This window comes from Etheostoma cragini, chromosome 21, assembly GCF_013103735.1.
Source record: "Etheostoma cragini isolate CJK2018 chromosome 21, CSU_Ecrag_1.0, whole genome shotgun sequence".
NCBI lineage: Eukaryota > Metazoa > Chordata > Actinopteri > Perciformes > Percidae > Etheostoma > Etheostoma cragini.
Window position 1 is genome coordinate 14086035 of NC_048427.1, and position 13615 is coordinate 14099649.

At 42.6% G+C, this 13615-nt stretch overlaps 1 protein-coding gene across 3 annotated transcripts in view; it reads right to left on the reverse strand.

The window, feature by feature from the left end:
• The window catches only part of mrtfba (myocardin related transcription factor Ba), a 29220-nt gene that overhangs the window by 13651 nt on the left and 1954 nt on the right, over positions 1 to 13615 (reverse strand). For all 3 annotated transcript variants that reach the window (XM_034860238.1, XM_034860237.1, XM_034860236.1), the window contains exons 2-3: positions 7135 to 7215; positions 4421 to 4644 (exon numbers count right to left, since the gene is read on the reverse strand). In XM_034860238.1, coding sequence (XP_034716129.1) covers positions 4421 to 4574 — 154 coding nt within the window. In that variant the 5' untranslated portion in view covers positions 4575 to 4644; positions 7135 to 7215. The remainder of the gene's footprint in view (positions 1 to 4420; positions 4645 to 7134; positions 7216 to 13615) is intronic.

A 13615-nucleotide genomic window follows, 5' to 3' on the forward strand; every position in this document is an offset into this window, starting at 1 on the left:
GTATACCTGATAAAATCCTCTGGTAAAAAAATCATCGTGAGGTTACCACGCAACCAGTAAAGACTTCAGGAAGTCACTGCGTTCAGCCACCATATAGACATTTACACTTTGTTTTTTGTAAGGGTTAAACAATCAAGATATAATGTTAATTGATGAGCTTTGAGTTGCCAATAAGTGCATTTTGAATGGAGTCAGATGTTTTCCAAATGTTTCCAGTCTTTACACTAAGATAATTCTAAAATAGCTCTAAGCTTTATAGTTGACAGAGATAAGGTTGCTCTCAATATTCTCATCTAACTCAGCAAGAAAGCAAATGTAAATGTAAATGTGCTGTATTTATATAGCACTTTCCTAGTCTTAACGACTACTCAAAGCGCTTTTACATCATACAGGATACATTCACCAATCACACACATTCATACACTGTGGCCGAGGCTGCCGTACAAGGTGCCACTTGCTCATGAGATAAACACTCACGCACATTCACACTCCAATGCGCAGCACTGGAGGCAACTCGGGGTTCAGTGTCTTGCCCAAGGACACTTCAACTTCAGGGGTTGAACCACCAGCCTTCCGATTGGCAGGCAACCGCTATACCACTGAGCCACAGCCGCCCCTAAATAAGCGCATTCCCAAAACTCTGCACTATTCCTTAATGCGACCTAATAAAGTACAAAATTAAATAACATAACAAAATTGACATTTATATATTTTGAAATAAATAATCAATCAAAATCCCTACACAACCAGAGACATCACAGGAGGTCAGCCTGTAAAAATGGATTATTTATTGAATTAATCAAATATGAACATATCTGTAACTGTCAGTGCCTTATCGATCTTGTTTATCTAATTAAAAAGAGCATCTAATGTTAATTGTTAATGTCCTGGCCTGGGACCATCATTATAAGGTGGGAATGAAGAACATGCCCGCTGCAGCGAGCCGGCAGGATTGAAACAGCAGCAGCTTTTAGCAACTTTATGGTGAAGAAATGTTACAGCATACACTGATACAGGGTCGAGGTTGGCAGGACGGTCTGAAATGATTTGCACGGTCTTTAGCTGTACGTTTTGTTGGTATATGTGAGATGTTCGAGTCACACACGTCTCGTGAGTGGCTCTCACAGTGCAAGTGGGACCACTGGGATTGTCGCGAGTAATGAAAATGCAATAGGGGGTCCCGGCTGTCAATCAATACTTTCCAGTAACACGGGCCCTTGATTTGTCCAGGCCTGTAGCAACCATTTACCCTGCCTACCGATAGCTACGCATCTGTGTGCATGCGTGTCTGTGTGCGTGCGTGCAACGTTCTAGTGAAAACTGACATTTCAACATAACTTGGAGATTGTTGAGTACTGGATTCCTGAATAGTTGCTACAGGGAGGGTGTGTGCACCCTCCATTGACTCTGGCCTATATTTGAACATCTGACTAAAGACTCAATTCCAAAAATAATTCAAATACAGCAGTGAAAGCAGTTACTCACCAATTTCTTTAAAGAGTCAGACTCTTATTTCAGGCAACAATCACTATTTATAAACTTCAAAATAAAATTACTGTGGACGAAAGTTTGCATCCTACTTTGGCAAGCAGACGATTATCATTCGGAGATATTATATACATTATAGTCTAAAATTGTTTTACTATCCTTTGTTTCTAACTGTACACTCCTTTATCCACTCAGCAGGCTATTGCTTCCTTGTTGATTTCACATAATGTGCTAGCGCTTACTGGCAAGACTCTCAAGCCCCTCGCACAACATACAGGCAGCCCTGAGTATTGAAGTCCCACTCTGCTGAATGAGCAGTTCTCCTAGTCCCTCCAGACTCTGAGCTACAGCCTCCTGCCCCGCATAACTGAAGTGGTCTTAGACACAGAGACCTGTCATGATGGTAGACAGATCAACACCTGCATGTTAAAACCAATATGAGAGAGGGGACTGCGGTTGGCAAAGTGCTGGGGACGGCTCAGAGGGTGGAAAGTATGAGTTGCATGCTCTCACTGGAAGGAAAATGACAAAAGCCAAGATGATGAGTGGGTGCTACTACTGTCGACATTCCACAAAAATGTTCCACAGTGAAGACATTTCATGGCGCTCTTCTGCAGGCAGCAGCAGCCACCGCGCACGACAGCACAAAGTCCTACAATTGTCCAAAACGTGTTGCTCTGGCTGAACACCCTGCGTTTGTTGACTGTTTCTGACAGATTTTTGGAAGCGTAGAGTGATCAATATCACAGTGAGTGCACTGAACCGATCTCACTTATAACATCTAAGCCATGATTAGGAACTGGCAAAGGCAGCAGTGAATCTAACCCACTCTTAAAGCCTGTTAATCGCGTACCCATCAATCAGTGTCTGAGTCAGTCCTATGTGGCTGCCAGAACACCATCAACATTGTGACGGTAATATGAAACTAACATGCTGGCTGGCTCGGATGATGAAGATGAATTTGTTGCGCACTGCACAAAAGAAAACCTGATGGAATTTTCCCTTAATTTTATGACCCATCTTGAGCTCAATAGTTGTTGAGTAATGCACTACGTGCCTGTGTGCATGCATGCATGAACAAACAGCGTTTTCTTTTCCATTATACAGCTTTGGCCTATGACCCTAAAAACAATGTGCAGAGCATCTGGACGAGCACGGCTGCATTTTGCGCACACAGCGGCAGCAGCACCCCACATGTTAGCAAGAGTGCGGTGGAGAAAGAGTGTTTGCGTTCACAGTAATGCTATAGATGTGAAGGGAGTGGTGCAGAGTGTGTACAGCTTATCTGTCGGTAAATAAATGCTATAACTCCTCAAGACCAGACCCAAGATCCGGTGTCTTGCTTCCTACGTACATACTGGTTAAGGAGAAGGGGGTTAGCCACGGAGCTAGAGACAACTTCAGCACAGGCTCACTAATTTGAGGTGGGCTGACCTTTAAGATGGACCAGCAATTCTCCTTTAAGTGACAAGCTGTACCAAGTTTTGCATTAGTGATCTCTCTCCCTCACTGAAACGACAAGCACTTAGCTTTATGCAAATAACTGCGCAATGACTGAATTTGCACCTAAGCACTGTGAAAACCCTGACAGTGTGTAGGCCATATATGTGTGAAGGGTATTTAAGGCTAAAAAGGGCTGCCATAAGTGTCACCATGTTGGAGGAGGTGCAGCAAATACAAAGAGCATAATGTTATTATATACAGTATATTGGCTGTCAAATTTGAGTTTGATTTATGTGGAATTCAATTTTAGAGAGTCTGTTTAGGGTGACGGACACTAGGGCTGCAAAATTATGGCCAAAATCATAATCACGATTATTTTGATCAAATTTTGATCACGATTATATCCACGATTATTTGTTGATTTTAACTAAAACAAATTTTATCGTCACATAGGCTATTTATAACTGCGAGAGGGAGTTTGATGGACGCTACTCACAGAGAGACAGCTGAACATTATGAAAGGGTCCAGCACGGGTCGAATGGAGGATACACACGTCGTGTGTATGAAATGTCACTGCGCTGTATTTTATTAACTATGATATTCTGGCCATGGGTCACATCTCTGGCCCAGGTCCAGCAGCTCCGTCTCACACACTGTTACTCTACCAACTGAAGTTAGCTGCATTCAATAACTTCTTCTGTGTTCTTCGCCGTGGCCGCCGCGATAGAAGAGTTACCCGCGGAAAAACTGGTACAAATACAGGTTTGCCCCTCATCCTAAACAATATACAGCTGTGTTAATAAAAAATTTAAACTGTGGACAAATGTCAGAGGTGTGGACCGGCGGCCGCTGTGTGGCCGGGCGCGGAGAGTAAGAGGAGAGAAGAGAAAGTAGAGAAGAGATCCAACACAGGCACGGCTTTACAGACAAAATGGGTCATGTAACGCAAAATTAATTGTTATATCAATATAACAACACTGCAGCGGATGCGAGGACAGGTAACAGACGCTACTAGCACTGACTAGCACTGGTCAGTGCTGTTGTCTAAAAAACAGCACACGGGACAAAATGTTGCGTTTACTGGTAACAACAGCAAAAACTGACTGGCTCATGAGCAGACGGGTTTACAAAGCGGTAGATGCGCTACCGCATAACTCAAACCGCAAACTCAGCGTTCTATGAAATTGCGCTTTAAAAAAATAATCGCTCCATCACGCAAATTTGATCGTGGGAAGTCAAAATCGTGATCCTGATTCAAATTTGATTAATTGTGCAGCCCTACGTGTCACCCTAAACAGTGTTTAAACACTGTGTCAGTGTTTTTTATGTTGCCTTTTTACAGTGTCTCTCAATCACCTTAACGAGAGGCAGAAGGAAGACGTGAAAATATAAATCTTGTTTAGGTTACTCTTCCATCATGGTGGATAGTTCAAATGTATCTTGTGTTTTAGCATGCCATGACAGGCCTGTGCTACAGCAGGTCCGTACCGTTTTTCCGTTCGTTGAGTGGAGGAAGTGGCTGCAGCGACAGTTCCTCCAGCTCATGGGTCACCGCCTCGCTCTGGGGACTGGCCAACAGCAGACTCGACATCTCGCAGTCCCCCTCTGCTCCTAGCTGCCCGTGAGACGCCTGGAGCTCCATCTTGCCACAGGAGCGGAGGCCAGTAACAGGGGTTCTGGTCACCGTCCCTTTAGTCGTGTCTCGCTGCTACCTGTGTGGATACAGGAAACAAGAAGAGAGAGAGAGTGAGGAGGAAGAGGAAAGTCTAGTAACTGCTTTGCTCCACTCACTGAAGAAATCAACAGGAGGAATGCATCACTCAAGGCTTTTTTGTGGGCTCCTCATGGATATTAGTAATTCAGAAAAATAACCATCATCCTGTTGGCATGACTACTTCGCCCAACTGGTGAAATGCTAAGGGTGGCATTTCATTTGGACCATCTGGAAGAGCTCAGTCGCAGCCCAAATTATTGATTAAACGAGCTGGGTTAGCTATTATACTGAATAATCGCTTCAAACCGCTGCTCGTGAGAAACAAGGCCAGTTTGTGCATGAATGTTCTCTCTGTACAGACAGGCTTCATAATCTGAAATATGACGTCGCTGTGGCGGTTTCAAAATGGGGAACGGAAACATTTCGGGGAACAAAATAAACAGTTTAGTATCCATGGCTTCCCAACAGCCTCTTAACCAGCACATGACAGACCGCTCAGTCTGAACATGCATGCTATTTATCGCTCTTCAGCAGCACCCACACGCAGCCATTCAAGGACCTAGGCACTCTTTACTAACCACCCTGATGTGTTGCTTTTGGCTGAGAACCACATTGTTCCTGTGGCTGCTCCCTGTGGGTCCTTACAAGTGCCAAAGGCATTAGATGGCCCAGGGAGACTGTGGGACATATCTGGACTCAGACACATTTGGTTTAAGTTCAACATGTCTGAATGTTGTCCATTCTGGTTGCTGAATGCTGATGCCATGTCATGTATCCAAACACAACAAATCCTAAACCCCATATCTCTCTTGTTCTGCTTGTAAAGTTTTATCGCAATCTATACAAAAAAAAGCTCCTCTTCAATTAGTAACATATCTACCCAGGCCCTCACGGATTGTCTGCTGTTTGCCAGATGTAAAGCACTACATTTTTCTGATTCCTAATGACAAGTTTATAATAACATTAATATATTAATGTTGTTAATATATTATTAACAACATTTCTAAAAGTCTAAACAGGGACAAAGACTGCATATTAGCCTACGGTTGGAAGTCCCACATACATTGCATCGGTTGCACTTTATATGTAACAATGCCTATATGTATTGTCCCTGACAAATACACTGATAAGAAAAATAAATATACTATCCCCGTGAAAAAAGGAAGCAGCTACTTTTTTGAAATTTTCTGAATTAATTTAAACAATGTCAGATCAGTTTAAGATCTGACGCCTGTGTCTTAAAGATTTCCTGGTGGAATTTGTAGTAACTGTTATATCTGTGACATTTTGGGAGGGTGCATTCAGCCCCACCAATCATCATCGGAGCCAATCCAAATTCACTTGGCATTTCCTAACAATTTGAATTGGCGAATGTTGACTCTGGCAACTAATGCAAAATAACCCCACTCTCTGAGACTTGGCTCTGACCCGCAGCCACTTTTTGGCCCGTTAATGATGATAAAACATCCTACTCCAGACTTTACTCGGGCCTTTGTGTTTAAACCGCAGTGTTATTTGTGATAGAACTGCAGAAACAGATCTCCAGTGACATCATTGTTAGTGACTTCCCAGTCTCTGCTCTATAGCCTGTAAGTACTTACTATAGAATACAAGAAAATGGTGGCTGCTGTGCTGTGAGGCCTTCTGCTTTGAATTTTCTGGCTCAAAACTAAGTTGTTGAAAATGGGACTCTGGTCAAGTGTTATTCATCTCTCTCAGGTTCAGTGGCAGTAGAAGGTCGTTAAGCAATGACAATGTTTAGTTTTGTTTCTTTGAAGATTTTTTTTGGAACATTTTTGGCATTTAATGGATAGCACAGCAGAAGTTAGTAAAGTGTGAAAGAGAGAAAGAGGTATGACATGCGGCAAAGGGCCCGGGGCGGAATCAAACCGGGACCGTTGCGGTAAAGAAAAAGCCTTAGTACAAGGGACGCATGCTCAACCAGGTGAGCTACCAGGGCGCCTTTTCAAACAAAACGAGACTAGCTTGCCCCCTGCCCACAAAATCCGTCTTGTTGGTTACTGGCTGGAACGCTGGATCACTGTTTGTGTAAGATTCGTGGTGCAGGTGGGTGCAGTTTGTTTTTGTTGCTGTCTGTAGACCCTGGGCTGTCTACAGAAACCGCAGTTTTTTAATGTGTGTTCTGGGGACAGGCAGCTCACAGATAGTAAGGACATGTTCGATGTATGTGACGACAAATATTATAGCCTAAAACACGTGTGTCATCGCTTAGAGCACCTTGAAAAATGTGCAATCAAGTACACTAATACAGAAAAAGAGAGACAATGCCAAAAATAGAAATTTATTTCAGAGTGCATCATGACCTAAATCTTGTCCGGTCAAATGTGATTGTGTGCTTCCTGTGCGTGGCTGAGAGGCCCGACTATACGACGGCAAACCAAAGGCTTGGTTGGTAATTGTCTAGTCAAAGTGTTGAGTGATGAATCAATAACATTAATACTCCGTCCGTTGATGAGTTCATGCCTACCTGTAGTGGCAGAGGACAGTAGGGGAGAGCAGAAAGAGTCGTCTGGGCTGCCAAGAGTCACACTAAGCCATGGAGACAAACCTGGTAGGAGAGAGAAAGGAGCAAACGTGAATATAACATAGCAACTAAATGGTCTAGCAGATTTTGCCTTCAGCCCCACTAGATTGCAGTTAAATAGTATGTTCAGTCCTGTAATGTCTTTCACCATTTTATTTCTGTTTTTGAGCTAACCATGCTACAAAAGGAATCCATTTTAAAGGGTAAAAAAGTTGGGCCAACAACAAAATATAAAAAATTATATTACACTTACCAATTAAAACCCATTTAAAAACAATTAAATAAAATTGCGCACACACACACACACACACACACGAAGCAAACACTGGTTTTGCTTATCAATAGAAGTAATTAAAGATAAGTGGAGAATAAACAGATGATGAGTACCACTTAAAGATGCCTGAATGAAACAAGCTGACACTGAAGGCTGCATCGAGGGCTGAAATTTGATGTGCACAGGTTGCTAGGAAAATCTGCAGTGGTCTCAATGAAAATGACGTGGCTCCTCCGTGCAGAGAATATCAAAACTCGCGGTACTGATATATGAAGAGCTGCAATGTAGCGTCATGCTGCAGTTTGCACACACTGACGCTTTCAGGACTCTTCAGGACACTACCCAAATATACCTAGATCATGCATCAATTTATTGACACTCAGGGGAGATAGTGCTTGGGATGGCAATATGGTAATGAATTTTTGCTTCTATTTTGGGTATGAGTTCCTGAAGCTGTAACATTTCCTTCTAGTGATACAACACTTCTGACAGCAATACAAATCTAAGTTTGTATTGCTCACAAAAGAAAAAACAATCACATAATGAGATAAATAAGTGTGTAATAAGATTTAAAAAAAAAACACTTCCGTCAAACAATCAATTTGATGGAAAATAGTAGGGCTGTAATCTCTCATCGACTAGTCGATTTATTGGTTGATACGTTCTTGGTTGATTTTTTGCCGTGTTATTTCATCAGGTGGAAGCATAGACCGTTACGGTTTATGGGTGGAAAGCTCTTATTGCTAATGGGGGTGTTTTAAGAGCATCCCTGTTTCACAGGTAACAGTCTGTCAATGGAACACCCCCCTTGTTTTTTGGGTTAGCCCAACCCACTGGGGACAGATTGAAGATAGAACAAGAAAGCCTTGATTTAGTGGTTAGCTGAATATTTATTTAATTGTGAGTGTTTAATTTACAGTCAGTCCTCCCTACCATGTTGAAGACATCGCCAGTGTGGCAGCATTTTACAAAAATAGATAACGGAAAAAGTCGCTTGCAAAGTTTGCAAGCATCAGTTTGCATATCGCAGCTCGGCTACAAATATGGCGTATCACCTAAAAACGGTAAGCTAACTTTTCTGCGTTAGGTTGCCCTGTCTGTTTTGAGCAGGTTATATGAACATATCAGAATTGGCATATTTCATAGTCTAATAATCGTTTTTTAACTACCGGCGCACCCACCCGCAACTACCGTAGCGTTCCCCAGACCCCGCTGGATGTTAAGCCTCTACCATCCAAACAAAAAAATAATATCACGGAAGGAATTGTCGACTTTATTGCTCAGGATATGAGGCCCATTGCTGTTGTGGAGGGCTGAGGTTTGAAGAACTTGTTAATATGCAGCGCCAGCACGCCACGCCATCACGCACGGACTAAGCGGTAAAATGTGAGGGAGTCAAAGAGAAACTTTCAGAGTTAATGCAACACAGTGAGGCACTGAGCTTGACCACAGATATGTTTAAATATGCAGTGTATATTAAAGTAGACGTGCTTTTTGTGTTTAAGAGTAAAAGCTTTAAATTAATAGTCCAGTTGTGTCTCCGCCGCTCCGTGCGAGGACATGCATAGCGCTGTCAGAGCCGACAGACGAGTGTCATTTCAGTGCAAAATAATTAGGTCAATAACTATATAATTTACTGCAAATAGCCTACAAGGACAACTAGTGCGGGATGTACAAGTTAATTAATCAAACTTTTTTTTTTTTTGCCCCTCCGCACCTCCCCCAAGTCGATTTTTAGTTGAAATTTCAGGAATTTAGTCAACCAAGATTTTCTTGTGTTGATTACAGCCCTAGAAAATAGATTTCAATCGATGAGAGTCAAAGACAAGAGACAGGGAGTGACAAAAGGATTCCAACCATCAAAGCACTACATGCTGTGTTTATATGTGTTGGGGAAAACGAAGGTAGGTGTGAACTAGTGAGAGTGAGAGAGAGAAAGAAGGCTATGAAAGAGGAACAACAACAGTAACTGTCACGGCTAAACATCAGAGCAGGTCCAGCAGAATCAAAGAGCAGCTCCAGATGGCAGGCGCCATGTTGCTCTGCCCTGGACTGCTCTTTTAATGACCCGGGGCAACAAGAAGCATGTGTCTTATCAAAGGGCAATGCAGACATACGGCACAAACGCACGGATGCACGCATGTTGTGTTTGGTATTTCAAACTTGGAACAGGTAATGTGCAGGGTCATGGTAGTGGCCCATACTTTCGTCAATCCTTAACATTCCACTTTGCAACCCCAATAATTAAACACATATACCCATTTCTTCCCTGTCAGCTTATACTAGCCTGCTTTCCTACTACTACAAAGCCATACACCAACTTGCCCCGTCATACCTCACTGTCCTGCTCTCCCCCTACCAACCTTCACGGTCCCTCAGATCCACCTCAGTCGGTCTCCTCTATGTCCCCAAGTCAAAGCTCCGCAGTTTTGACAGAGCCTTTTCCAGGGCAGCTCCCAGGCTCTGGAACTCCCTCCCCCATGAGATCCGCATCTCTGAGTCCCTCAACATTTTTTTGTCCCGTCTGAAGAACTGTCTTTTCTGTTCTGCCTATCCTTAGTTTTACATTTTAAAAAAATGAATTCATACACTGTTTCTACTCTGTAAAGCAACTTTGAGCTTGGGAAAAGGGCTATACAAATTCAATTTATTATTATTATTATTATTATTATTATTATTATTAAACATGTTGCCAACAACCTGTGACCTGAGGCCAACGACTCAAAATCAACAAGCCCTGGATTTCTTTTAGTTCCCCAGCTTCACCATCCCTATAATATGATGTGTTACGTTGGTGGTTAACAACTAGTTCCATCAACCCAGGGTTTTCCAATCCAGCAACGTGCCAGTTCACATAAAAACATAATTCAAACTGATGTGTGCATTGGCAACACACAGCTCAAGAAGGCGACAAACAGCCAATACGCAATAAACTCAGCTGAAAATCTATATCTTTCATAAAATTACCCAACGGGGAATGTTAACAGGGTTATTGCTCTGTAAATGTTTAGGCTTTAATGAGCTCACCTCTCTCTCTCTCCGCGGACCGAGCTCCACCGGATCACCTAACAACGGGGACGCCGTTATCAACAGAGTCCTGATTGATCAGTAGCCAGTGATTTTACACCGGCTGATCTGTAATCTCCAACATAACCTGCTCCTCTGTAGGTTAGGTGTTCAACATAAGTTTCCACAGTGATTTAACCCAGTAACAAGTGATCCACCGTCGTAAAACACAAAAACCTGGGTTGGACCTGAAGTTACCTCGTTTCCGCCAAATCCTGCTTCGTAGTACAGGACTCAGGTCTGCTTAACATGTCATCAAGACAAATGAATAAAGAAGGTGCTTACTGTAGAAAATACCTTTATAAGCAACATCAGAAATCAGCAGCTTTTATTATTTTCAAAGAAAAATAACAGTGGTAGGTGGTTTTGCCACACAGACAATGATTGTCAGAGGCAACATAAGTTAATCTTAAATCAGTATTTGTACAGCCAGTGAGCTGGGAGTATCAGTCATATACTGGTCAGACATGAAAGGTAAAAAAAAACTGGACAGCCTGTATGTGCCTGAAAAGTCAAATGGCGTTTTTCCATTAAAAGGTACCAGCTCGACTCGGCTTGACTCAACCACGGTGCCCCGTCCTCCTTTTTCCATAGCAGATTAGCACCGCGATATGCATGAGGCGAGTGTGGCTGGCTGTCATAGCAGGAAACTGCCATGACCTAACGCGGCGCACGCACACACACACACACGCACTCTGGAAGGTGTGTTATTTTTGATGCTCGGCTGTGGCAAACAAGACAAATTTAGTTTCAAAGAAGCTTGAGGCAGCAAAAAAAAAAAAAAACGCTAGCTGAACTACTTTAAAACGGCGGGATTGTTCAGGACTCTCCCTAGCACTAAAAAAAGTACCTGTTAGCAAGTATCAGGGACTTTTTTCATAATTGAAAACCAAAAAAGGGGAGTCGAGTAGATACCATGCAGTGAAACAATGCCAAAAGGGCCCCACTCAACCAAAAGATCTAACATACTGACTAACAATGCCATCCTCCAATCCCCACGCTCTTACTGACAAAACTAAAAACGCAATTGTTAACAGACTTCTAAAAGAGACAGTTTACTCATGGGACACTAATACTGCCATTAATGAAGAGGAATTCAGTTTGATATTAATTGGAATATGCTTATTGTGCTGCTAAATGCAATGCTAGCATTTTGGACCAAACCAAATTAACCAGGCGGGGTTTGTGATTAACTGAAAACAAAAACTGGTTTCAGATTCCATCTGTGTTTTATAACCTGCAGTAATAGAGGATCAGTGTTCAACTAGGTAATTATTTGAGTCAGCATTTTTGCAGTATGATGACATTATCTGGGTGTGTATGCACCTAGGGCTTTCTCTCTCCCAACCTTGTAAAGGCTTAGCCATATGCCGTGCAGCTGAGAGGCTTTATGACCTTCAACCGCAAACATCTTCCTGATTGTCTGAAGGCTGACGCGATTGAACGGAAACAACAAACAATATACGCCAGTATTTCACAAGCCTGGTTTTAGCAAAACAATCATTATTGCAACCACAGAGCTGGATCCACAACAGTAACTTACACAGAGAAACCACCAATGTGCAGTGTTTGCATACTGACGAGAAGAGGCCATGGGTCTTTACTACAAATAGGCCTGGCTGTGAAGCCTTTATGTGATAGTACCCACAAACGCACACAATAACGCGCGCGCACACACGCACACACACACACACACACACACACACACACACACACACACACTTAACTGATAGCATGAGAGAACTAAAAACTGGAGCCTTTATCTAAGAGCTAATAAACCATAAACAGCCAAGGAAGTCTGGTTTCTGTTACAGGATATAAACATAACATTGTCAATTGCCAAAGAAAAAAAGTGGATGTGATAAAAGACAACCTTATCATGTAAATCACAAAAAAACAAACAGGCTTACCGTTTAGAAGTCAAAGCATTTGTGTTAAAAAAAAAAAAGTAGATATCCTATCTCCTGGATGACTGGGTATCTTAAAAAAAGAAAGAGGAGCTGATTACCTACGGATGTAACGACACATTGATCTGGAACAATATATAAATCCAATAGTATTGGCACAAAGCGCGCTCACTCTCACACACACACACACACACACCTCAATGCCAACTACAGTTTGAGTCTGCAGTTTTCTGGATCTTAAATAGATCACGTCTGGTTCCAACAAAAATGCCTTCTATTATCCTGAGATAAGACAGAAATGATGTCATCGCCGTGGCTCATTCCCTAAAGACACGGCTCTGCTCTGCTCCCACAGACACACGTGTGGTGTAGTTTCCTTCCCGGCTTCCTTTGTAGACTTTGCTGAAAAGATTTTCTTAAACCAGTACAAAAGCATCAATGGCTGGAAGCCAACCACCACAGGACTGTCTCACCTAAGAAAAAAAGGACCACTCCAGCAGTTACAGTGGTGTGAAAAAGTGTTTGCCCCCTTCCTCATTTCCTGTTCCTTTGCATGTTTTTCACACTTAAGTGTTTCGGAACATCAAACCAATTTAAACAATAGTCAAGGACAACACAAGTAAACACAAAATGCAATTTGTAAATGAAGGTGTTTATTATTAAAGGTGAAAAAAAATTCTAACCATCATGGCCCTGTGTGAAAAAGTGATTGCCCGCCTTGTTAAAACATACTATAACTGTGGTTGTCCACACATAAGTTCAATTTATCTAGCCACACCCAGGCCTGATTATTGCCACACCTGTTCACAATCAAGGCATCACTTAAATAGGAGCTGCTTGACACAGTAAGGTCCACCAGAAGATCCTTTAAAGCTACACATCATGCCGAGACCCAAAGAAATTCAGGAACAATTGAGAAAGAAAGTAATTGAGATCTATCAGTCTGGAAAGGGTTATAAAGCCATTTCCAAAGCTTTGGGAATCCAGCGAACCACAGTGAGAGCCATTATCCACAAATGGCGAAGACATGGAACAGTGGTGAACCTTCCCAGGAGTGGCCGGCCGCCCAAAATTACCCCAAGAGCGCACCGACGAATCTTCCAAGAGGTCACAAAAGACCCCACAACAACGTCCAAAGAACTGCAGGCCTCACTTGCCTCAGTTAAGGTCAGCGTTC